General features: G+C 50.7%; 1 protein-coding gene across 3 annotated transcripts in view; it reads right to left on the bottom strand.

The window, feature by feature from the left end:
• WDFY4 (WDFY family member 4) overlaps positions 1–23,909 on the bottom strand; it is a 256,614-nt gene that overhangs the window by 218,666 nt on the left and 14,039 nt on the right. For all 3 annotated transcript variants that reach the window (XM_059662081.1, XM_059662080.1, XM_059662082.1), the window contains exons 2-4: positions 10,398–10,644; positions 993–1,107; positions 120–226 (exon numbers count right to left, since the gene is read on the bottom strand). In XM_059662081.1, the coding sequence (XP_059518064.1) occupies positions 120–226; positions 993–1,107; positions 10,398–10,628 (453 nt within the window). In that variant the 5' untranslated portion in view covers positions 10,629–10,644. The remainder of the gene's footprint in view (positions 1–119; positions 227–992; positions 1,108–10,397; positions 10,645–23,909) is intronic.

The following is a 23,909-nucleotide window of genomic DNA, read 5'->3' as shown; positions in this document are numbered from 1 at the left end:
GGGCGAGAGACAAGAAGCCAGCTTCCTGGGAAGAAAGGCCCTGGGAGCCGCCCCCTGCCCTGAGCTGAGGCCTCCCTCCCGGCCGCTGAGGAGGCCGGGCCCTGGCTCCCGGCACTTACTGAGTCCGTCCCCGAGAGCAGGAAGGCCGACTTCAGGAGCAGGTAGCCGTCCTGCTGCGCATCCGGCTTCCACCGCAGCAGCTGCCCCGCGGCCGCCCGCGCTTGCTCTGACAACAGCAGAGAAGAGGAAACGTGTCAGCAGGGGATGCAGGGACTTGCTCACCAGTTTGCCCTCCACTTGCCACCTGCCATGAGCTCTACCTTCGCCTCTTTGGGGACGTCCACTTCCTGTCCTCCCCACAAGGCCACCTGAACCTACACCCACCCTCACACTCAGCCAGTTACCCTCCTCGGGGGCCAGCCTTTAGCATGCAGGCTTCCCTGGTCAGCAACCATCAATGGCTCCCCATTGCCAAGTAACAGGAGCAAGTTCCTCACCACAGACCTCCCACAACCCGGCCTCCACCCCACTCTCTCTATCGCAGCCCCTCCATCACAGGGGTTCCTGCGTCTACACCAGGCTCAGGTCACCCTGCCCGGAGCTCCCTCCACAGCCTGCGTCTGGGCTCTGTGCATAGAAAACAGCAAGTCAGGGACCTCACAGCAAAACATGTGCTCGGACCCAGGGTCTTGTCTGGATCGAGCTCTCCACTGAACATTCAGGTGCCTTCTAGCCCAGCACTTCCTCCCAGAGGCCTGCTCGTGTGTGTGTGTGTGTGTGTGTGTGTGTGTCTACCAGGAGCAGCAGTTCCTAAGACCCCCTTCCCTGCTCTGGTAGCCTTTCCCGTGTTCCCAAGGGACTCGGTGGCAGACTGGGCCGTGGTCTCTTTGGCAGGCACTTCGCTGACTGACTAGAAAGCAGAAGAGCAGAGCAGGGCCGAAGGCCCTCAGCACGTGCTGCTCCCACGGGGCCCAGGGCCGCTCCATACTCACCCGCAGGCTTTCCCACCAGCACCTGCTGGATCTCCTGGGCGAGCTGGCTGGACACTTCGCCGGCCAGCCTGTGCAGGCTGGGAAAGCAGATGAGCCCCACGGAGTGCTCCCAGGCCTGAACGCACACAACAGGTTGGTCAGAGACGTCACAGCTCCAGAGCAAGGCCCGAGCATCACCTCCCTCTCTCCCTGCCACCCCTCAGCACAGGCTCAATGCTTCCCAGGTGCAGCCCAAGGCCGCCCCCGCCTTCCCTCCTCCCACTGCCCCCGCCCTCAGGCCTGCAATCCCAGCTCTCTGCTGAGCTCCAAACCACGGCCCATACCTCCCAGACTCGTGCTCCTTAAGCCTCAGACATGCATCACCGAATGCCGTGCCTCGAACCCGCCGCATCTCCTCTCCCAGAGGGGCCTTGCCAGTCACCCAGCTGCCCTCCTGGGAAACCCCAAGAGAGGGTCTCTAGGTCTCCCCCATCAGTGCTGTGTCCCACTGATGCTCCTCTTTTCCGAATTTTCCCTGGTTTCTCTAGTTATCCTGTTTCTAGGATGGCTCTTCCACCCAGTCTTTGCCCTTCACGCTGTGTTGTCACAGGCCCAGTTCACCAGTCCTGGGAGGAGACTCCCACAGGGCACATTCAGAGAGGAGGGACTGGTCCTGGGAGGAGACTCCCATAGGCCACAGTCAGAGAGGAGAGACAAGTCCTGGGAGGAGGAGACTCCCACAGGGCACAGTAAGAGAGAGGGACTAGTCCTGGGAGGAGACTCCCATAGGCCACACTAAGAGAGAGGGACTAGTCCTGGGAGGAAGAGACTCCCACAGGGCACAGTCAGAGAGAGGGACTAGTCCTGGGAGGAGGAGACTCCCACAGGGCATAGTCAGAGAGAGGGACTAGTCCTGGGAGGAGGAGACTCCCACAGGGCACAGTCAGAGAGAGGGACTAGTCCTGGGAGGAGGAGACTCCCACAGGGCATAATCAGAGAGAGGGACTAGTCCTGGGAGGAGGAGACTCCCACAGGGCACGGTCAGAGAGAGGGACTAGTCCTGGGAGGAGGAGACTCCCACAGGGCACAGTAAGAGAGAGGGACTAGTCTTGGGAGGAGGAGACTCCCACAGGGCACAGTAAGAGAGAGGGACTAGTCCTGGGAGGAGGAGACTCCCACAGGGCACAGTCAGAGAGAGGGACTAGTCCTAGGAGGAGGAGACTCCCACAGGGCACAGTCAGAGAGGAGGGACTAGTCCTAGGAGGAGGAGACTCCCACAGGGCACAGTCAGAGAGGAGGGACTAGTTCTGGGAGGAGGAGACTCCCACAGGGCACAGTCAGAGAAGAGGACTAGTCCTACACCAGGACGTGAGTTCAGGAATCTCCCATCCCTGGTGCTCATCAGGAAGGTAGGCGCTGTGGGCATTCCTGGTCACTAGTGGCCGCTATAACATACAGTTTTGCTGGACTCCCATTCACTGCACCCATTTACTAGCTGTATAAGTTTTATTCCTGCCCAAAGACCTGACCGAGTTTTTTAAACTGAAGGTGAATAACACATCAAATTCTGAAGAGAAATCATTTCAATGTGTTTCCTTGCTACAGATACTATAGTTGTTAAGAAGCAAAAACCTTCAAAAATCCTCTCTATATTAAAAGATGCTACATACAAAATGAGGGGGCAATCCACAGACTGGTAGAGAATATTTGCAATGCATAGAACTGGCAAAGCAATAATATCCAGACTGCTACAAACTTATAAGGTAAAGACAAGCCACCTGATTTTTAAAAAACAGGCCAATGAAATAGGCCACTAATAAAAGATAAAATAAATAGCAAATTACTGATAATTGGGAAAATGCAAATGAAACCACGATGAGATATATCATACTTTTCAAGTTGGTAAAGGGAGAAGCCTGGCAGCGTGTGGGTGAAGGGGCGGGACCGGAGGCCCTGCTCTGCGGGGGAGCGGCCCGGAGGAGCCTCTCTGAAGAAGCGGCTAGCCAGCCCGAGAAGTTAAAGGCCTCATGTCCTCCACCCGGCCCTCCACGCCCAGGTGGTCCCCTGCGGAAAGGCTGGCACCTGTGCACGTGGAGGCGCGGACAAGAGAAATGGCTGCAGCCTTATTCTGATCGTGAAAAACTGGAAAAGATTAATGTTCACCAGTAGGATCACGAATGAATAATTTACGGCATGTTTACTAGTACATCAGAGCACTACGCAGCACTGAAAATAGTGCAGTGTCTGCGGATCACACCCAGAACTGATGAGCAAGCCCTGGATGGAGGAAGCCCTTTGGGAAGTGTTAGGAGGGGAGCATATCCCAGATGCGCATGTTACCCCTGTGACCAGCGGGGCAGGCTTCCCCGGAGGAGGGCGGGTGAGTGGGCGCCTGAGCGCGTGCACAGCAGGCTTTAGTCTATCTGAAATGTGCGACACACTTTATGTTGGGCAGTGAGTACTTGAGCATTTATTTTGTTTTAAAAAAAAGCTTTGCATCTGAAAATTGTTTTTTATTTTCTGCCCATAAACGGAGTTGCCTCTTTCCTTTGTAAATAAAAACGAATTCCATCAGAACTGTGCTAAGACTACAAAAACGCTGGATAAAAGACAAGCACTGAAGTAGGCCTTCAACCAACATTGGATAAGGGAGCACATGATTATGAAACCCACCCTCTGCAGTGATGGCCAAATGCATCTTGTGCTGGTCTTGAGCTAGACGCTGGCCCAAACACTTACCTGTATTGTTTCCACTAATCCTGCAACCACCCTCTGAGGTCGGCATTATTGTTGCTCCCACTTTACAGAAACGAGCTGAGCAGGAGGAAGCCCAGAGCCCCAGCGGAGCCACGGCGCCAGGAGCGGGTTCACCTCACGCATCCTAAGTAGCATGCACAGGTCGAAGAAGCGTACGGCTCCCACCTGGGGACCCGCTATCGCTCGAAAACTTTAATCCCGAAAAGAAAAAGTCAGTCCTTTGACTGGGAACTTCTGTGGGAAGATCATTTTCCTCCTCGGGAATGAGAATTCTATGTCTTCCTCGCCAGCCCTGTGCCTCCCCCCTGCGCTGGCAAACCCCTCAAAGACCACTTTGCGGGCAATTGACTCAGAAGCATCAGATTGTCTGTGAGCAGTGGGACTCCAGGCAGCGCTACAATAAAGCAAATTGGGCCCCTGCGAGCTGAACAGTAATTGTACCCTCCGCCAGCTCCCCCCGGGCCCGCACTGCTTCCTGGGACTCTGTGGGCACTTCTGGGAGCCGCCTTAACTCGTTCAGGCCACTGGGGTGCCGTTCCGCGCGGAGACAGCCTCTCACTGAATGATGCCCTGGAGACCCCAAAGAGTTAAGGCAGCTTCCGAAGGACCTAAATTTTTTTCCTCAAACTGGGACTTGCATGCTGGGAGGATATTGCTCAATATTTTAAAAACTCACATTATCTAAGCGGCACCATCATGTCTCGTGCTGCCCCCTCACATGGAAGGAAGAGGGAGAAAAAGACGCTGCGGGCCGGTGGCAAACAAGGAAGGGCCAGCGAGGAGACCGGAGAACCCACTTCCCAGTGACAGGTGGCCTGTGGGTCCCAAGCATGCGGGACTGTCACTCCTGCTTCCCCGCCTCACGCTTGGGTGGTCTGGTTTTTATGACTCAAAACACTTTCAAGATTTGCATGAGTGTCCCTGCTAGTACGACGGTTACTCTAGCCTTTGTAAGTAAAAAAGTGCACTAAGATTTTGTTAGCATAAGCAAATGCTGTTTTCCCAAAATGGGAATAAATCATGTCACAGGCCCCGCTCTGAGGGGGTAGACTCAGGATGGACAAGGAGGGGTGCTGACCCTCACCATCCTCTCTGGGCACCGCACTTGGAAATAATTGTTGGTCATCCTTGTTATTACACTTAATGTTACTACCCTCTCATCCATGGGCAGTTGGGTCTATGCTTGGTTTCCACGAGAATGACTAACCCACTGAATGGCATGAACTCAGCACCGCTAGCCAGGCAGTTAACCTAAGAACATGTGCTTGCATACATGCACATGTGTGCACACACACATACACACATGCACACACATTCTCACTTCCAAGTACAATCACTCCACACTAGGAAATAAATACATTCATCCGCACGTTGCCCACTATTCTGCTCATCTATATAACAAACCACCCCAGGACTGAGTGGCTTAAGTAACAGCAATCAGATATTTGGGTAAAGGGCCTGCAGTTTGGGCAGAGCTCGGCAGGCAGAGATTTCTCTGGCTCAGTCAGCTGGGGCAGCTGACGGGGGCCGAGGGACCGGCTTCCAAGATGGGGCACTCACAGGGCTGGCGAGGTGGTGCTGGCTGCGGGCAGCGAGCGCGGCTGGGAGACCAGGGGCTTTGGTTCCCCTCCACGAAGGTTTGTACGTGGGGCTGCTTGGTCTTCCTCACAACATGGCAGCAGGGTTCTAAGAATGAATATTCCAAGTGACAGAAGAAGCGACAAGTCTCTCGGGGTCTGGAAATGTCACTTCTGCCTTATTCCATTAGCCGCGCCATCACAAACGCATGTGGAGTCACGGGAATGGACACGGTGCTGCCTCTTAAAGGCCGCCACGTGAACTCCTTTGCAGCATCTCACATCCACAGATCTCCTTCTATTTTCTCCCATGTGTCCCAGCCCCTTGGTTGTCTGTCTCAGGCAGTGAGGAACTTTACACTGATTGCTGGGGATTCCCTAGCTCACCACCTGCTCTCTCTCAAAGCATGTATTCTAAGAACTGGCTCCCACAACTGCATCCACAGCTCTGGCTCCCCCTGGCTATTATTATGGAATATCTCTGTGCATCTTGAGGCCCTGCAGTGGTTCCCTTTGCCTCAGAGCATCCTCAACTGAAAGCCAGCAGGACCTGCCCATGCTGGCGAGGGGACGCCTTCTCCTCTGGGCCAGCAGTCCACGATGGAAAGGTTCCTAGAAGAACGAAGCCCCAGGCTCTCACCAGGAAAAGAACAGCAGTCAGGTCCACCCTTCCTGAGAGCACTGAGTGGCCCACTGAGAAGTCGCTGGCTCTGTGCTGTTTCCTCTGTGAAGCAGCAAACCTCCTCTGAGTCTGCACCTGAGGCACCTACCCTCCTCCGAGTCTGCACCTGAGGCAGCTACCCTCCTCCGAGTCTGCACCTGAGGCAGCTACCCTCCTCTGAGTCTGCACCTGAGGCACCTACCCTCCTCCGAGTCTGCACCTGAGGCAGCTACCCTCCTCCGAGTCTGCACCTGAGGCAGCTACCCTCCTCCGAGTCTGCACCTGAGGCAGCTACCCAAGCATCATATGGGGAGGGATAGCATCTTCTTGTGCCCAAAGGGAGCGGAGGCACTAGCCAGGCAGACCCCTGTCCAGTGGGTCAGGGGCAGGAAAGAACAGGTGTGCTCTGCTCTGCTCGGCCCCGCAGCACTGCCTGAGGGAGCCCGGTGGTTCACCACACAGGCCTGCGCAGACTGGCCAGGTTACGTTCTGCTCTCCACTAACCACTGGGTGACTTGGCCACATCATATACCGTCTCTAACCCTCTCCTTGCTCGTGTATAAAGTGGGACACAAGTGGTCTCACTTCCTGGGGTTAGTGTGAGGGCTTGAAAACACCGAGCAAAGCGCCTGGGTGAGTCTCACCAGCTGCAGCCCTGGCTGAGGACTCCTCCATGACCTCCCCGGGGAGTGATGGCCGGCGGGTGGAGGAGCCTCAGCTCTCACTGGAAGCTTGGTGTCTGACTCCTCCCCTCGGGGCAGCTCCCTGCTGGGGTTGCAGGGCCCTGAGTCTCCACCTGGCAATTCCTTCTTACCAACACAGCAGCCAAAAGCTGAGTAGGTTCACTCCTTAACACACTAAGTTGTTCTTAACTCTGGAGATGAGACAATGGGACTAGAATTTAATGTGAAACCAACCATGTTTGTACCTGCCTAGCAGTTAATGCAGATGCACATGTAAACAATGACAGGGGTCGGGGGACACGTGTCCCTTCTGTGGGTTTGAGGAGTCAGATATGAGAGAAAGCTAGAGGCTACAGGGAAGTTATTTGGGGAGAAGATGCCACAGAAGCCCCTCTGGGGAGTTTTTTGGGGAGTCGGCTCTGCAAGGCACGAGCTGTCAAAACTCAGAACTTTCCAGGTCTAGGCAAGTGGTGGCCACTGAGGGGGGGCAGACATGACCTTCACCATGACCTTCGCCAAAGCCCTGCCTGCACATGGACCACCCCTTCTGTGATGGGTCTGATAGAGCCTGGCCCAGTGTAATAAGATCCCATCACCCAGGGACATAACCCTTTCTGAGTAGGGGCGACAATTCAAAAATTTATTGTGTTCATTGTGTCAGAACAAAGAATATTCGAGATCATCTGAATTTTCCTTGGGCCCAAAATGAAAAGAGCCAGGTATAGAGAATTGCGATCTGCCACACAGATTATTCCAGAACTCTCTTAAACCTGCTCAGGAGTCTCTGAGCCCATTTGGGCCATGGTTTCCATGACAGCCAATACATGCATGAGGCTTTGAGGTCAGTGGCCACATTCCACAGGACATGGCGTAACTTTAAGTCCTGATATTTCCAAGGTCTTCATATACAACCTGAAAGAACACTGTCCTATGGATATAAAATCCAGATGAGAGAGGTTACAAGGACCAGTGTTCCAGTGGTTGTTTTCTGTCTTCATCTGCAGCTCAGGTTCTACCTACGCTACCCCTGAACACCGCCTACATTCCCCGTTTCTTTCCACCACCAGCTTTTCATTAAGAAGCCTGAGGGCATGGCTCTGGCTCCGGCATTAGTCAGCACTTAATAGAAATAACATGTTTGTAGACATGTAGGACTTAACAAAAGAATGTCGATGTTTAGAGATGATTAAAAGCCTGTAATACCCTGCTTGTCCAGGGTTCACAGAAGTGGACTCCAGAGACCCCGAACAGGGCAGGTGTCCATGGTTCGGGGAATCGCGGTGACAGGGCCTCAGACTATGCGTGGGAGTTAGTGTCCTGGAAGCTGGTGGGAAGGTCATCGGGATGGTGTCTGCTTCCATGTGCCCTGGACTTCACCGTCATCATCTTATCCACCCTCACAGGCTCCCAGCAAAGTGCTGCTCGTTACACTTTACAGATGAGAAACTGAGGGTCAGGAATATTTCGTAACTTGCTCAAGGGTGCACAGCTACTAAGCAATGGCTCCAGGGCGGGGCCTGCTCTCTTTGGTCGAACACAGGGGCCATAATGCCTGCAACTCCCAGGACCAGGTTTGGGAAGCAGAGACCAATCTCAAGGTTCACTTATAGTGGGAACTGTGCTCTGCCCGTGGGGTCCATGCTCAGAGGCCTACAGGTGCAGGGGCGTAAGTGAGGAAGGTACAACGGTGACATGTTAGGGTGCGGGGCACTGGGTGAACTGAGGGAACAAGACTTTCTGTCTGAGAGGGGTGCCCCTAGCCATCTCCATGCTGTTGGTTTTACAGCTACCAATTTTTCCAGAGAAACTGGACATCTGATTTTCCGGTAAAAGCTTTCTATTTTGAAAAAAAATGGCCAGTAATTCATGTTTAATCTCTATAAGCCAAATAAAGCACATTCTGAGTGTGACTCCGTAGCCTCTCCTTTGGATGGAGTCTCCATAAAGGGAAAACTCTGTCTCCTTTATTCTCATAGCCCAGGCCCTGGGACAGAGTCTAGATCAGTCATGGGCAAACTACGGCCCGCGGGCCGGATCCGGCCCGTTTGAAATGAATAAAACTAAAAAAAAAAAAAAAAAAAAAGACCATACCCTTTTATGTAATGATGTTTACTTTGAATTTATATTAGTTCACACAAACACTCCATCCATGCTTTTGTTCCGGCCCTCCGGTCCAGTTTAAGAACCCATTGTGGCCCTCGAGTCAAAAAGTTTGCCTACCCCTGGAGATGCTTCATACACTTTCGTACAACAAATGAAGGAATTCTCAAATCAGAGACCTAGAGGGCAAGCGAGTGCCAAGCCCTGGCTCTCGGACACAGAGCACTTTCATCAGAGCCGGGCTGCGGGGCTGGGGGGGGAGACACAGCACATAGATGAGCCCGCACCCACTCCACGCCAGGGACTCTCGCTCAGGGCAAAGGCTGGGTGCGCACGGTGTTCCTTTCAGAAGGCAACACTGATCTGAAAACTGGGTGAGGCCGAGCTGTCTCCAAACACGGGCGCTGCCAGGGTAGGGAGGCTAGAAATAAAACCTGAGCCATCTCCTAGCCCGTCCTTCTTTCCAGTACATCCCCAAGGTCCCAGTTATCCCGCCTGTAGAATGGGATGAATGAGGTTTACAAGTCCCAGTCGGGGAGGAAAACCATGATTTCATGAACAAGTTACTTGGCATGTGTGGTGTGTTTTTGTTTTTGTTTTTTTAACCAAGAACAGGCCCAAGTATTCAATGCCTAAGTCATCTTTAGAAATCCTTAAATATTTCTGGTTAATAAGTTAGATGAAACATTAGCAAAGGGGCTTCCAATAAAACCTGCCTACGCCCCATCTGTCTCAGTCTATTTTCAATGTGGAAGGGAGCCCATATTCTCTGCTCTTTGGCTGGAGGTGTATTTTTTAATAATAACTCAAAATCAATAGTCAAGCAAAAACTAAGTCCTCATAAAGATGCATTTCCAATGGTACAATAGCCTTCAGTAGATTCAACATGAGGCAGATCTCATCTCCAGGAGCTCTGTTCTGAGACAAGAAAAACTCTTATGCCCGTGCTGCAACCAGCTGCCACCTGTCACCACCTGCCACCACCAGCTGCCACCTGCCACCACCAGCCACCACCAGCCACCACCAGCTGCCACCTGCCACCACCAGCCACCACCAGCCACCACCAGCCGCCACCAGCTGCCACCTGCCACCAACAACCGCCACCAGCTGTCACCAGCCACCACCAGCCGCCAGCAGCTGCCACGAGCCAGAGCGTCGGCCCAGTGGACTCTCCTGGCGCCTGTGGCTGTGGGAGGGCGCACTGCTTCATGCTCCCACAGACTGCACCTCCGTTTGCACGGTTGGCATGATCTGGTGTTCTGACACTTGAGGCCCTGGTGCTGGCAGGACTGGTGTTTGAGATGATCAGCCATCCTGTGACTCCTGTCTCAAGACACAGACTGCTTTTCTAGCTCCCAGAGGAGCTGGTCTCCTCTCTGGCTTCACGCTGGGATTTCGGCTGAGCAATATAGCTCCTTTAGCTAAAGGGATAATAGTTCTCCAGAGTCATCTGCTCACCCATCCCCAGCCCTTCCCCATCCTGGAGATGAGCCTCGCTTGACTCGTTATTGAATAGCACAACCTTCTCCTCTAAGCAACCAGAGACCACTAGGATGATATGAAAATCAACAACTTCAGCTTCCAATCATTCCACAAGTATCCCGAGAGCACTGTATGGTGATACAGCGTCAGAAATAACAGTACTGACCTTTAGGAACAGTGGGAGAAGGCGCAGCAGACTCTCCTGGCGGTCAGCCGGGCTCCTATGAGCCAACTGCTGATATTCCAGAAACTTCCTCTCTACCGTCTCCCAGAGAGCCGTGGGGCCCGGGGACTGCACTCCAGGGGGGGAGTCAGACTGAGCAACATCAGGCTGGTCAGCTTTGGGACCTGGATCCTCAGGTCCGTCTTCCGCCTTTGAGATACCTTCTGCCTCCATGCCTCAGCAAACAGCTCTGGATTCAGAACAAAAACAAAGATGAGAAGTCCCGACACAGCACTTCCTGATGCCGCTGGCTGTGGGGCAGGTCCCGCACCATTCAGTCCAGTTCCTACTGAAGCTGGTTCCTCTAAGAATCTGAAACCAGCTAAAATAAGAAGGCATTTTCAAAAAGAGATTCCGATGTGACTCACAGAGATTGACAACCTAACATGGGCGGGCTTTGGGCACAGATTTGCATGAGAGTTGGGCATTCTGATTCTCTCTGTATGGTGAGGAAACAACTGAGCCAAAGGCATACGAGCAACTAGATGTGTAGCTGAGATGCAAACCTCTAATACCAAAGCCTGTTCCCTTATTATCTGGTGCTGCTCCTCTTTTAAAACACTGAGTTGATAGAAGAGACGTGTGCAAATTATCTCACCAAAATTTGTAGAAGCAAGTGATTCTATGTCTTCAATTATAACTTCCTTCCACCCCATGTGTCCAAAGGATATAGCTTCTTCATTCTCAGCATTATTTGGTTCACTCTCACCATTTTTAGAGGACTTTGTCCTCAAAACGACTTCTTGAACCCCACACTAACTGGAAAGTGCTCCTCTCTTAGTGTAAACAGGAGTGAGTTGCGCAAGCTGGAGACTTCGGGGCAGGAGGCACAGGGGAAAAACCTCTGCAGTCAAAACAGCCCAAGACTGACCTGCAAGATACTGACCTTGAGAAGGTGCCTTTTTGTCTGTGTCCTTGACTTTTCAGTTGCTATGACTGACTCAGCCCAAGAAAGGTTTGTTTGTTGTGCATTTGTCAAGAGTGTAGAAAGCTCCCAAACTGTCCAGGCTCCCTGCAAGGAGCCCTCCCCCAACCACAGAATCACCATGCAGAGTCCATCAGGAGCCCAGCCAGCAAACAGCAACCACTGCTCACAGGGTGGGGGCCAGGGTGGACACCACAGTGGGGTCACCAGCGTTTTGCTCTGGGCTATAGCCATGGAGGAGACCTCATGCTTTATGTTTATTTCACAGGTAGGCGTGGCAGTGAACTCAAGATCATGTGGCCAGACTAACCATCCCCTCTTTGAAACTTTCTCATTCTTTATGTACAAAGCTCCATACATCCCTAGCTCTTCTATCACACATACTTATTAGTCAAATTTCACTTTCAGAAATCATTTCCTTTTTACAAGGCCATGTAGGTACAACATTAAACACTGGGAAGGAACAAAATATTGGGAAGAATATCAAGGTTTGCCACACCCAGAAAAATGGCTGCTGATATTCCTGCTTCTATGAATATACTAGGGGCCAGGTGCATGAAATTCATGCCCTGGGGGAGGAGTGTCCCCCAGCCCAGCTGCACCCTCTCCAATCTGGGACCCCTTGAGAGATGTCCGACTGCTGGTTTACACCCACAGGGATAGGGCCTAAACCAGCAGTTGGACATCCCTCTCACAATCTGGGACTGCTGGCTCCCAAACACTCGCCTGCCTGCCTGCCTGATTGTCCCTAACCGCTTCTGCCTGCCAGCCTGATCACCCCTAACCACTTCCTGCCAGTCTGATTGATGCCTAATGCTCCCCTGCTGGCTTGATCGCCCCCAACTGCCCTCCCCTGCTGGCCTGGTCACCCCTAACTGCCCTCCCCTGCTGGCCATCTTGTGACACATGGGGGTGGCCATCTTTTGTGATGGTGTGACAGTCAATTTGCATATTACCTCTTTATTATATAGGATAGCTTACTAAGAACACACTAATAATACTGTTGAGAGAAACATGTTTTATTAATACCTTTGCTTTTGTTGGTGGGTTGGCTGGGGGGTGGGGGTGGTTATTTGTTTCCTGTTCTGGGTTGATCCTTAGAGACAGGTAGGGTGGGGAGCACCTTACACTCCTCGGTCCCAGCACAGCCTCTTCCCTGACCCCTGATCTGGGCCAGTCTCCTCTCTGTTAGTTTATTCATTTATTCTTTGGCCCTCCATGCATATGTCCACTCCCTTCTTCCCCACCCTGCCCACCGACGTGATGGCAGTGTCTTTATGAAGCCTGGCATGGGAAAGGCTCCTGGACGCATGCATCTCAGTTCCCTGAATGACCTGTGTCTTCTCTGTAGGCCACTGTTTCACTCAGCATTATGTCTTCAGACCTAGCCATGTGGCGCTATGTTTGTCAACCTCATTTCCTCTAGCTGCTACCCATGTTACACAGTGGGCATCACGTGCCTATTTGACTTGTCTGCTCTGCAGTGACAATGGCTAGATTACCCTCAACTTCCCGTACCACACCGCTCCTGTCCCTTAACCCCATGCAGGCCTCCAGGGCCACACGTGGCTGGCTTTGGCTATGACCACAGGAGCAAGATGCTAAGTCAGGGTCTATACCTGCTCAGTTCAACTATATGCCAGCAGCTAAGATGCTTCCAGAAGCTGACAGCAGACCACCCTCCCAAAGAGCAGGTGAAGGCCCCCTGCCATCTCACGGCACCCTACTCAGCACTGCCCAGCTTTCTGACGTTTGCCAGCCTGACTGCAGTAAGTGGTCCCTTGCTGTCTTTTTAATTTGCATTTCTCTAACCTGCTGACAAGTCGGAGCATCTTTGCATGCCTGTTAGCCTTTTGGATTTGCTCTTCTGCAAACTGACTATTCATAACCTCTGCTCATTTTTCCTTGCCTGTTTTTTTTCTTGTTTTGCAAAAGTTATTCTAGAAATGTGTTCCTTGTTTGTTTTAAAAATCACAAATATCTTCTCTCAATCCATTTTTAATGTGTTTTATTGATTCTAGAGAGAAGAGAAGGGAGAAGATAGAGAGATAGAAACATCAAGAGAGAAACATCATTGAATGGCTGCCTCTTGCACGCCCCCTATTGGGGATCAAGCCCTCAACCCAGGAATTGAACCAGTGACCCATTGATTCATGGGTTGATGCTCAACCACTGAGCCACACTGTCTGGGCCTCACAATCCATTTTTAATAAATTCGTTTATAAGTTCCTTTTTGTCACTAAAGCATAGCATGAATATGGTATGCTGCTGAGGGTCTTCGCTGTTGGTCGTTAGCCTGCTAACCCTGTACACTGATACATCCCAGTGGCTTCCGTTATTCACCACCACCAACACGAGCAGCAGCTTCGCGTGGATGCCTGTCCACAAATCCATGAGTAAATAGCAGCTCACAGCACACCCCTAAGTTCCTGAAAGAAAGTAGCTGGACCTAAAGGCAGATAACTTTTTCCGGCTCTTGACACATTTCCAAACAGTGTCTCCAAAACACTCACTCGATGTACAGTCCTACAAGCGCGTGTGAGTTTACACGGCCTCATCATATGTTCACTCTCGCTGCTCCGTGGGAAAACAACCGCGTCTGCTGTTTCTCACTGCGGACCCTGTGGAAGCCGGAGCAGCTGAGCGTGGTTCTGCCCTCTGCCCTCGGGCCCGTCAGGCCCCCCGCGTGGCTCTCTGCAGCTGACTCTGCTGGAGGAGAGCTCACCCGCCTCCACCCCTACAGCTTCACTTGCCCCTGAGAGCCACACACACTCCCCTCAGTGTCAGCTCGGAGAGGGAAGGTCATTGAGCCTTTCTCAGCAGTTGGCAGTGTAGAGGCTCAATAAACTGTTAGTGAATAAATACATGAATAAACCTAAAAGCTGGTGGCACCCAAAGCTCTCTCTCTGTGGCCTAGACCCCCCTCTTCTAAACAAGTGCTTTTCTCATTCTGAGACTTCTGCTTGGATTTCCTCCAGACTCTAAAAGTCACCACCATGTCCAATCAAACTGCCATCCCCGCACCCACAGAGCCAGCCCCGAGTCAGGCAGGGACAGCCAATGCACTCGATGGCTGTTAGGGCCACACTAAGTGTTGTCTCTGTCATAGGAAAGCCACTCATGGCCACACCTGCCGCTGCCACCAACTGGTCATTCAATGAACCGTCTGAGGCCTCGCCAACACGCCACGTTTTGGGGATAAGCAGGTGACGGACACGGTGAGCATCCGGTCAGGATGCGAAAACAGCGTCCTGGGGCCGCAGCTGGACATGCAGGGGAAACGCCGGAACAGCCAGGTCTCCTCTGAAGCCAGAAGCCGTGTTGATAGAGGGTGAAGACGGGCTCGTGCTCCCCTGAGTGGACAGAGCTCTTGGAGAAACATGAGTGTCTAACAAGCGAGTGTCTGTGCAGTCCACGGAGAAGCCGTCTCACCCCAGAGCCAAGCTGCCCGTCCGGCCCCTCCCCCGCCTAGGCCTGCTTAGCTACAGGAGGGACCAGGGAGAGGGCGCTCAGCACTGCGGGAAGGAGGGCAGAAACCCCCCTGTCAAAGGCGCCCTCTGTCGGCACCAGCACTTCCTATCCCAGCAAAAAGGGGCCAGTTGGGGGCGGGTCCTGGGGAGGCCAGGGCAGGGCAGGAATTAGGGTGAGGCAGGTGGCGCACCCACCCCAGGAACAAGATTGAAGGGGCATTACAAAAATCTCAGTGGCCGAGTTAGTATTTTAATGAAATCTTTTTTTAAATCAAAGTTAAGGCCAAACGTGCACAATGAACAAAATATCAAAATGTTGCTGCCCCTCCAGGCCTGGACTTCTGCAGATTGCACTTTAATACGCGGCGTCGTGGCCTCGAGGACAAATGGGAGGGGAGAGACGCAGACCAAGCGAGGAGACACATCCCTGCCCGTGTCCTGTCTGTACACGGGACAGGCAGAGGCCCCTGGAGGGGCCGTGCCCACTGAGTCTACGCCCAGCCGTGCCATTTGTAGGGCTGAGGGAAGGGCACCTCCTTGGTGCTGGCATTTACATGTGCGGCTTCACTGAACCTCCCTGCCATCCAGCGACGGCAAGACGGTGGGCTTCGTCCGCGTGAGGCTGCGGCCCGGACAGAGAGCTGGCCTCCCTGGTCCCACTGCCAGTGAGCGCTGAGAAGAGTCCTCCGCAGTCGGCCCACAGCGTGGCTTTTGCTGCTGAGAGCATCGCCTGAGAGGCACCCGGGCGCTGAGCTCCAACCAGGGCTCCCTGCCTGCGCCACAGGCCGAGGGAGGAGGAGAGTTTGGGGGAGGAGGAGGGAAAGGCAGCCTTGGCAGGACTGAGAACTAGAGGCTGCGGGTCCCAGGACTTCAGGAAAAGACAAAGCCCTCCTCTCTGCCAGCAGCTGTTTCCCGGCGAGGGTTAGGCAGAGGCCCTGGAGACCCTGCATGCCCGCAGTCTGCCAGTGTGCCAGGCCCTGCCCATGCACACAGCCCCGAGGCAGAGCCAGGCCTCCGTGGCAGTCACACCTGGCCGCTGTGATGCCTTAACCAAGTTACTTCTCCTCATCAAATCAGCCCCGGGGAGCTCAGCTCCCCCTCTGCCGCTGCAGGACAATGGGACAGAGGCGTGACAGTGAGTCAGGGCAGAGGGGCCGAGGGGCCCCAAGTGGGCTGAGAGCCGTGGGTTGCACGCGGTGAGGGGCACAAGGTCTGTGCACTGTGGGCAGGGCACAGCAGGGGGTTTCCTATGACCTCAGCGACACCAGGGCTGGGAGTGGCCATGTGGGCAGAGCCCTCTGGTGTCACAGCCCATCCTGGCCCAGCCCACGCCAACCCGCCAGCACAGATCTGCAGCATCCACTGCGCTCTGCTTCAGACGGTTCAGAGCGCCCGGGGCACCCTGCTCGCAGCCGCTGCGCTGGAGCGTGGCATCTGGAGCCTGAGGAAAGGCCGAGCTGCTGATGTTTGGGCGCAAAACCAACATTCCTGACTCTCATCCCGGCTTTCTGTGGAGCTCGGAGGGGGACCCCAGCCCCTGGGCGGGGCCTCTGTACCAGAGGACACAGGGCAGGATGCAGCTTCCTGTTTCTCTTTCGCTCCCCCCCCAGTTCCTCTCTGCACAGCCGCAGAGCCTCACGTGCTCCTGCGTCAGCGGGGAACAGGCCTCAGCCAGGCGCTCAGAAAAAACAGCAGCCCTCCAGTTCCAACAGGACCTGCAGGGCAGCCGGCCTCCCTCCCTCTGCCCCACCGTCTGTAGGCGAGCCCAGCAATAGGAGAGCCTGCAAGCTCAAAGTAGGGGAAAGACAACAGCTGTAGACACAGGAGGCTTTGCTCACAGCCACCTCCAGAGCCCACTGCCATCAGGCAGAGCTGCCAAGGCCCAGCAGCTCGCACAGGGAGGTCCAGGTGAGCCCTGAGACAGCGCACACCCAGCACCTGCACAGGGAGGCGCAGGTGAGCCCTGAGACAGCGCACACCCAGCACCTGCACAGGGAGGCGCAGGTGAGCCCTGAGACAGCGCACACCCAGCACCAGCACAGGGAGGCACAGGTGAGCCCGCCTGAGATCCAGCGCACACCCAGCACCAGCACAGGGAGGCGCAGGTGAGCCCGCCTGAGACCCAGCGCACACCCAGCACCAGCACAGGGAGGCGCAGGTGAGCCCGCCTGAGACCCAGCGCACACCCAGCACCAGCACAGGGAGGCGCAGGTGAGCCCGCCTGAGACCCAGCGCACACCCAGCACCAGCACAGGGAGGCGCAGGTGAGCCCGCCTGAGACCCAGCGCACACCCAGCACCAGCACAGGGAGGCGCAGGTGAGCCCGCCTGAGACCCAGCGCACACCCAGCAGAATGTCCTTACAAACAGACACACTCAGTCCGTGTGGGCGAGGGTGCACAGCCACAGCCCTCACCCTTGCTGGTGGAGGCGCAGCCACTCAGGAAGACAGTGGGCCGTTTCTGAGAAAGTTAAACATGTAAACTTAAACAATTCTGCTCCTAGGTATTTGCTTTACAGGCATGAAAATACGTTCCTATAAAAACCTAAACAGGAATGCTTACAGCAGATCTATTCATAGCTGCCTGAGCCTGGAAACAACCCAAACATCCCTGAGGGGCGAAGGGACGCGTCATTGAAGTAAGATGCACTGCTGACCCACAGCACCCTGCATGGATCTCAAGGCCTCAGGACGGTGTTGGGAGCCAGTCTCCATGGCCACATACTGTCTGAGTCTGTTTATATGATCCCCTGGAAAAGGCAAAGTTATAGTGACAAAAGCATAGATCAGTGTTGCAGGGATTGGGGCGAGGAGGATGGCGACACAAAGGTGGAAGGGAACTTTTCTATATAAAAACCCATGGCTGAGGGGAGAGAGAACCACAGGGGAGCCATAGGCAGAGCCAATGGCCACATGCATGAGCTGTGTCTGACTCCAATGTTCACATGCTCCTCCTAAACCACACACCCTCCTTCCTAGGAATGTCACAGGTTGGGGGCAGGGGGTGTGGGGGGGACAATCAAAGCTCCTATGAACATAAGCCCTCCCAGCCTCAGCCTCTGTGTTGGTCAAGGGTAGAGACTGCTCCCCAACTTTTTGGTTCACTTTTCCATCCAATTAAAAAAACAATAAATAATCATTTTGTCAAATTGGCTGAACTAATAGACAAGATGGGTCAGTTATAAGAAGTAAAAGGATAACCAAAGGAATTAACAACAGAAGAGCAACAGATTATTCACAATGGCAAAAAGCGGGAACAATTCAAGTGCCATCAACAGATGATAAATAAATGTGGTGTGTTCATACATGAAATATTATTCGGCCAGGAAAAGGAAGAAAATCCTGACACATGATACAACATGGATGAACCTTGAGGACATTACACTAAGTGAAATAAGCCAGTCACAGAACAAATACTGTATCATTGCACTTACATGTTACCTGGAGTAAATCAAATTCCTCCAGACAGGAAGTTGAATGGTGATTGCCAAGAGGTGGTGGGAGGAGAGACTATGCGGTTACTATATAATGGGGACACAGTTCCAGTTTTGCAAGCTAAAAAGAGTTCTGGAGATGGATGGTGGTGATGGTTACACAGCAATTGAATATGCCGCTGGACTGCACACTTAATGATAGCAAATCTGGGGAGAGATAATGTGACCGCATAGGCCAGTGATGGCGAACCTTTTGAGCTCGGTGTGTCAGCATTTTGAAACACCCTAACTTAACTCTGGTGCCGTGTCACATATAGAAATTTTTTGATATTTGCAACCATAGTAAAACAAAGACTTATATTTTTGATATTTATTTTATATATTTAAATGCCATTTAACAAAGAAAAATCAACCAAAAAAATGAGTTCGTGTGTCACCTCTGACACGCGTGTCATAGGTTCACCATCACTGGCCTAGGCAGACCTTTCTTGCACCTCCTCCCAGGGCCAGAATGAAAATAAAACTAAAGTGGGGAACATACACCCAGAATTAAAACTGAGGCCCAGCTGAGGAGACTTATATCAGGAAGGACAGAAACCACCTGGAGACCAGTAGGCAGGGCGAGGTGAGAGGGGCTGGCCCAGCTCCCAGGCGGCAGGCCGAGAGTGAGGAGGGAGCTCCCGGCTATGGGAGGGTCTGTTCCCTCAGAGGATAGAGGCTTGGAACCCAGGCTGGCTCCACAGCCCAGAGCACCAGAGCCAAGCCCGCGGACCATGTAGCATCCAGCTGTGAAAGGCGGCAGGGCTGCTGGCCACAGTTGAGCCTGGAGCCCATAGACCAGGGTTGGGCAACCTTTTTGTGAGTGCGTGCCAAAACCAGCAAAATCTCTGACTCAAAATTCTTCTGCGTGCCAACCCTAATTTTTTGAGAACATGTTACGCCTACTTTATATCTCTTAAGGTGTACGTATGTGAAGAACCTTGAAGAAATAATAAAATTCATTCGAGCGACAAAAACACAGTATACGATGATGAAAAATACATTTATTTTTTAATGTATACATGGACACTGATAGTCCGACAGAAAACTTTATGACTCCGTTTGATATTATCAGTGGGACTTTTGCTGCTGCATCACTGATGACAGAGATTTTACATCAGGTTTATATTTCGTGACCTTAAGAGATGTGCACGAGCTACTACTTTCATCCGTCAGGCTACTCCTATTATGAGACTTAACAAAATCCATCACTGAGAACAAAGATTCACAAGGGTATGTGGGTGAAACCAAAACACTGGTCGGATCTAGGAAGGCAGGGAGGGTTAAGGCAGAGGCATAGAAATTGCTCTTCCCCTCTCTCATCAATCCATGTCTATGGTCTTTAAGATAACTTGTTATGTAAAATTATTTATTTATCTAAGATGCACCTACACTGAATTTATCTGAAAAATAAAAAAGTCGATATTAAGAAAAAAATTATAAGTGGAAGAGTATAAGAGAGGGTTTCACGTGCCAGCAAAAGTTACTGGCGTGCCATGTTTGGCACGTGTGCCAGCGGTTGCCCACCCCTGCCATAGACTGTTGTTGTTTTCACCCCAAGCATAGGAATTTTCATTTGCAGCTACTCACCAAGGCTTTGGTTCAGGGAGGGTGATGTGGACTTGAGGTGCCTAAAGAGAGGCTGGGGATGGCAGTGGGGGGTGGCGGATGGCATTGGAGGGAAACATGGAAAATCAGCAGTTGGGATTCCTGCATTCGGTCATATACCCAAACCCAACCGCCATTTTTCCTGAGAAGAGTTAGCCACTCGCAGCAGTCACAGCTGTGGGAAAAGGAAAATCCCTACCCTAGACCAGGGGTCCTCAAACTACGGCCCACGGGCCACATGCAAATACAAATATTGTATTTGTTCCCGTTTTGTTTTTTTTACTTCAAAATAAGATATGTGCAGTGTGCATAGGAATTTGTTCATAGTTTTTTTTTAAACTATAGCCTGGCCCTCCAACAGTCTGAGGGACAGTGAACTGGCCCCCTGTTTAAAAAGTTTGAGGACCCCTGCCCTAGGGGATCCAGCCTGCCCCGCCCTCAGGAGCCCTGCCTGCCACACTGTGTTTGCAAAGGAGAGAGCCACAGAGGCCAAGCCTATGGGTCGAGCATCAGTGACTGGATCAGTGCCACACTAAGTGGAATTAGCCATCCCCCCCACTACCCTGGGCACCTGGCTGGCACTTTCCCCAAATGGGAGAGCTGATAGACACACCAGGTTTCCAGTGGGTCCCACTGGATTGCATACGAGGACCTCTGCCCAGCGGAGGGCAGAGTAAGATTCTGGGCCACTCGCAGAGGAGTAGCTCTGGGACAGGGAAACATGCCCCCACCTTTCCCTGAGGTCTGAACAGCACCTCCCATCACAGGAAACTTAGAGGTGTAGACTTCCAACTCCACCTAAAGCCCTTTCAGAAACAGATTTTTGAAATACCAAGATTGACAGCTAGCTGGCAAGCAAAGGCAGGTGGAGGTGGGGCCCGGGTAACCTGGGTAAGCTTACTGACCCAGCCCTGGGCCCCATGCTTTAGATGGCAGCTTGGCCTCTCCCTCGTGCAGCCAGACACACCCTGGCTCACTTGAAGCTTCAAACAGGTTGCTGGAAGCCAAGGACAGTTTCTGACAGTGGTTAGCACCTAAGTACCTCCTGGGAAGCCCAGAATTGGCAGACAGTCAGCCACAGTTACTAGAAGAGCAGGATCCAAAGGGAGGCACTGCACTCAGCCGAGACAAACGCCACTTCACTTTTTCTTTCTTTCTTTTCTCTTCACTTTCTTTTTCCTTTTTTATATATCTTCTTTATCTATCTGCTTTATTGATTTGTTATTATTTTAGTCTCTATTATTTCATTCATATGCCCAACTTTCCTTCCCCTTTCCTACTCAAGCTGTTTTCCCCACCTGCTTTCTCATCTCTTCTCCTTTTCTTATTTTGGGTCTATCTACTTTCTCCTCTATTTTCCCTTTCAATGTTTTTCTTCCTCTTTTATTTTAAACAATTTTTCTTCCCACATTTTCCTGTCCTTTATTCTAATTTTATTTATTTCATCTATGCTCCTTCATATTCCTTCCCCTCATTTGGCGGGGGAGGGAAGTCTTTTGTTTTCTCCTCATGTTTTCCTTTCTTTATTTTCTTCTATCATTCTTATTCTCTTTCCTCATTCTCTGTTGGTTGCTTTTGTTGTTGTTGTAGGGGTCTTGTGTATGTTTCTGTTTTGTTTTATTTCTTTCATGTTTTATGGTGCTGAGTTTTGTTCTGTCTGTCAGTACATCCATAACAGCTTGAATGATGTCACTGGGTGTGAGCCTCATAGTCAACTAGCCTGAGAGGATATTCCATCCACAAACAGGAAAACAACACTCAAGACACAATTACAACAGAAGAAACCAATTAACTCAAACAAGGGGCTTTCCTAGAGCACCAGGCTCTGGAGATATAAGAGATGCACCCCTGGGTCCTATTAAACACCCACTACATAAGAGAACCCCACAAAGACTGGGAGGCGTTGCAGTTTGATCTAATACAGTGATGGCGAACCGATGACATGCATGTCAGGTGACACGCAAACTCATTTTTTTGGTTGATTTTTCTTTGTTAAATGGCATTTAAATATATAAAATAAATATCAAAAATATAAGTCTTTGTTTTACTATGGTTGCAAATATCAAAAAATTTCTATATGTGACACGGCACCAGAGTTAAGTTAGGGTTTTTCAAATCTGACACACGAGCTCAAAAGGTTCGCCATCACTGATCTAATACATAGAAACCAATACAAAGGGGTAGCAAAAATGGGGAGACAAAGAACAACTCCCAAATGAAAGAAGAGGATGAATTACCAGAAAAGGACTTAAATGAAATGGAAGCAAGAAATTTGTCAGGTAAAGAATTCAAAGTAATGGTTATAAGTGTGCTCAAACAACCTAGGGAGAACTATAAGCAATTAAATGAGAATTATAAGGAGCTAAATAAGAACTACATCAACATGAAAAAAGAGGTTGAAACAATGAATAAAAATCAAGTGGAAATGAAGTATGATGTAGCTGAAATAAAGAACACTTTGGAAGTACCCAAGAGTAGGCTATATGAAGCTGAGGATCAAATTGGTTAATTAGAAGACAAGGTAGAAAAAACACCCATTCAGGACAGCAATTGGAAAAGAAATATTTAAAGCAAAAGGAGAATCTAAGGGAGCTTAGGAAGAACATGAAATGTAACAATGTTCATGTCATAGGGGTACCAGAAGGAGAAGAATCGAAGCCAGGAGTAGAGAACCTATTTGAAGAAATAATTACAGAAAATTTTCCTAAATTCATGAAGGAAAAAGTCCCTCATATTCACAAAACACTAAGTCCCAATCAAGATAAACTTCAAAAGACCCATACCTAAGCACATCACAATTTAAATGGTAAACATTAAAGACAAAGAAATAATCTTAAAGGCTGTAAGAGAGACAGAAAGTTACCTACAACGGAGCTCCCATTAGGCTGTCACCTGATTTCTCCAGAGAAACACTTCAGGATAGAGGGAGTGGCATGAAGTATATAAAGTAATGAAAGCAAGGCACTGAACCCAAGACTACTCTATCCAGCAAGGCTATCTTCAAAATTGAAGTGAAATAAAGAGATTTTCAGACAAAAGAAGGCTAAAATAGTTTATTACCACAAACTCAGCACTGCAAGAAATGCTAAAGACACTGTTGTAAGAAGAAAACCTAGAGAGAGAAGAACAGATGCATAAAAAATAAAAATGGTAACAGATAATAACCTTAAATTAAAATAGCTTTAATGTTCGAATCAAAAGACATAGGTTAGCTGAATGGATAAGAAATCATGACCCATATATATGCTGTTTACAAGAGACCCACCTTGGAACAAAAGACTCATACAAAATGAAAGTGAAGGGATGGGGGAAAATCTTTCAGGCAAATTAAAATGGGGGAAAAAAACTGGGGTAACAATACTCATATCTGATTAAATAGACTTCAAAATGATGGCCATAACAAGAGACAATGAAAGCCACTTCATAATACTAAAGAGATCAATACAACAAGAGGCTATAACTCTGGTAAACATATATGCACCCAATGCAGGAACACCTAAATAAGTAAAAAAAAAAAACTTCTGGAGAGATTGAGAGTAATACAATCATATTATAGGACTTTAACATCCCCCACTGACTTCACTGGATAGTTATTATAGACACACACACACACACAAAAAAAAAAAAAACCACACACACACACACACACACACACACACACACACACACGGAAACAAAGATCCTAAACAATGCATTGGATCAGGTGGAATTAATTGACATATACAGAACATTTCACCCCAAAGCTACAGAATATACATTCTTCTCAAATGCACATGGGTCATTCTCAAAGATAGACCATGTATTAGGACACAAACTAAGTTTCTACAAGTTCAAGAAGATTGAAATTATATCAAGTATCTTCTTGGGTTACAATGGCATGAAATTAGAAATCAACTCCAATAAAAATACTCAAAAACATTCAAACATTTGGAAGCTAAATAACATGTTATCAAACAATGAATGGGTTATCAAAGAGATC

The sequence above is a fragment of the Myotis daubentonii genome, chromosome 13, assembly GCF_963259705.1.
Source record: "Myotis daubentonii chromosome 13, mMyoDau2.1, whole genome shotgun sequence".
Taxonomy (NCBI): domain Eukaryota; kingdom Metazoa; phylum Chordata; class Mammalia; order Chiroptera; family Vespertilionidae; genus Myotis; species Myotis daubentonii.
The sequence above is the reverse complement of the archived record's forward strand: the minus strand, read 5'-3'. Positions and strand labels throughout refer to the sequence as shown.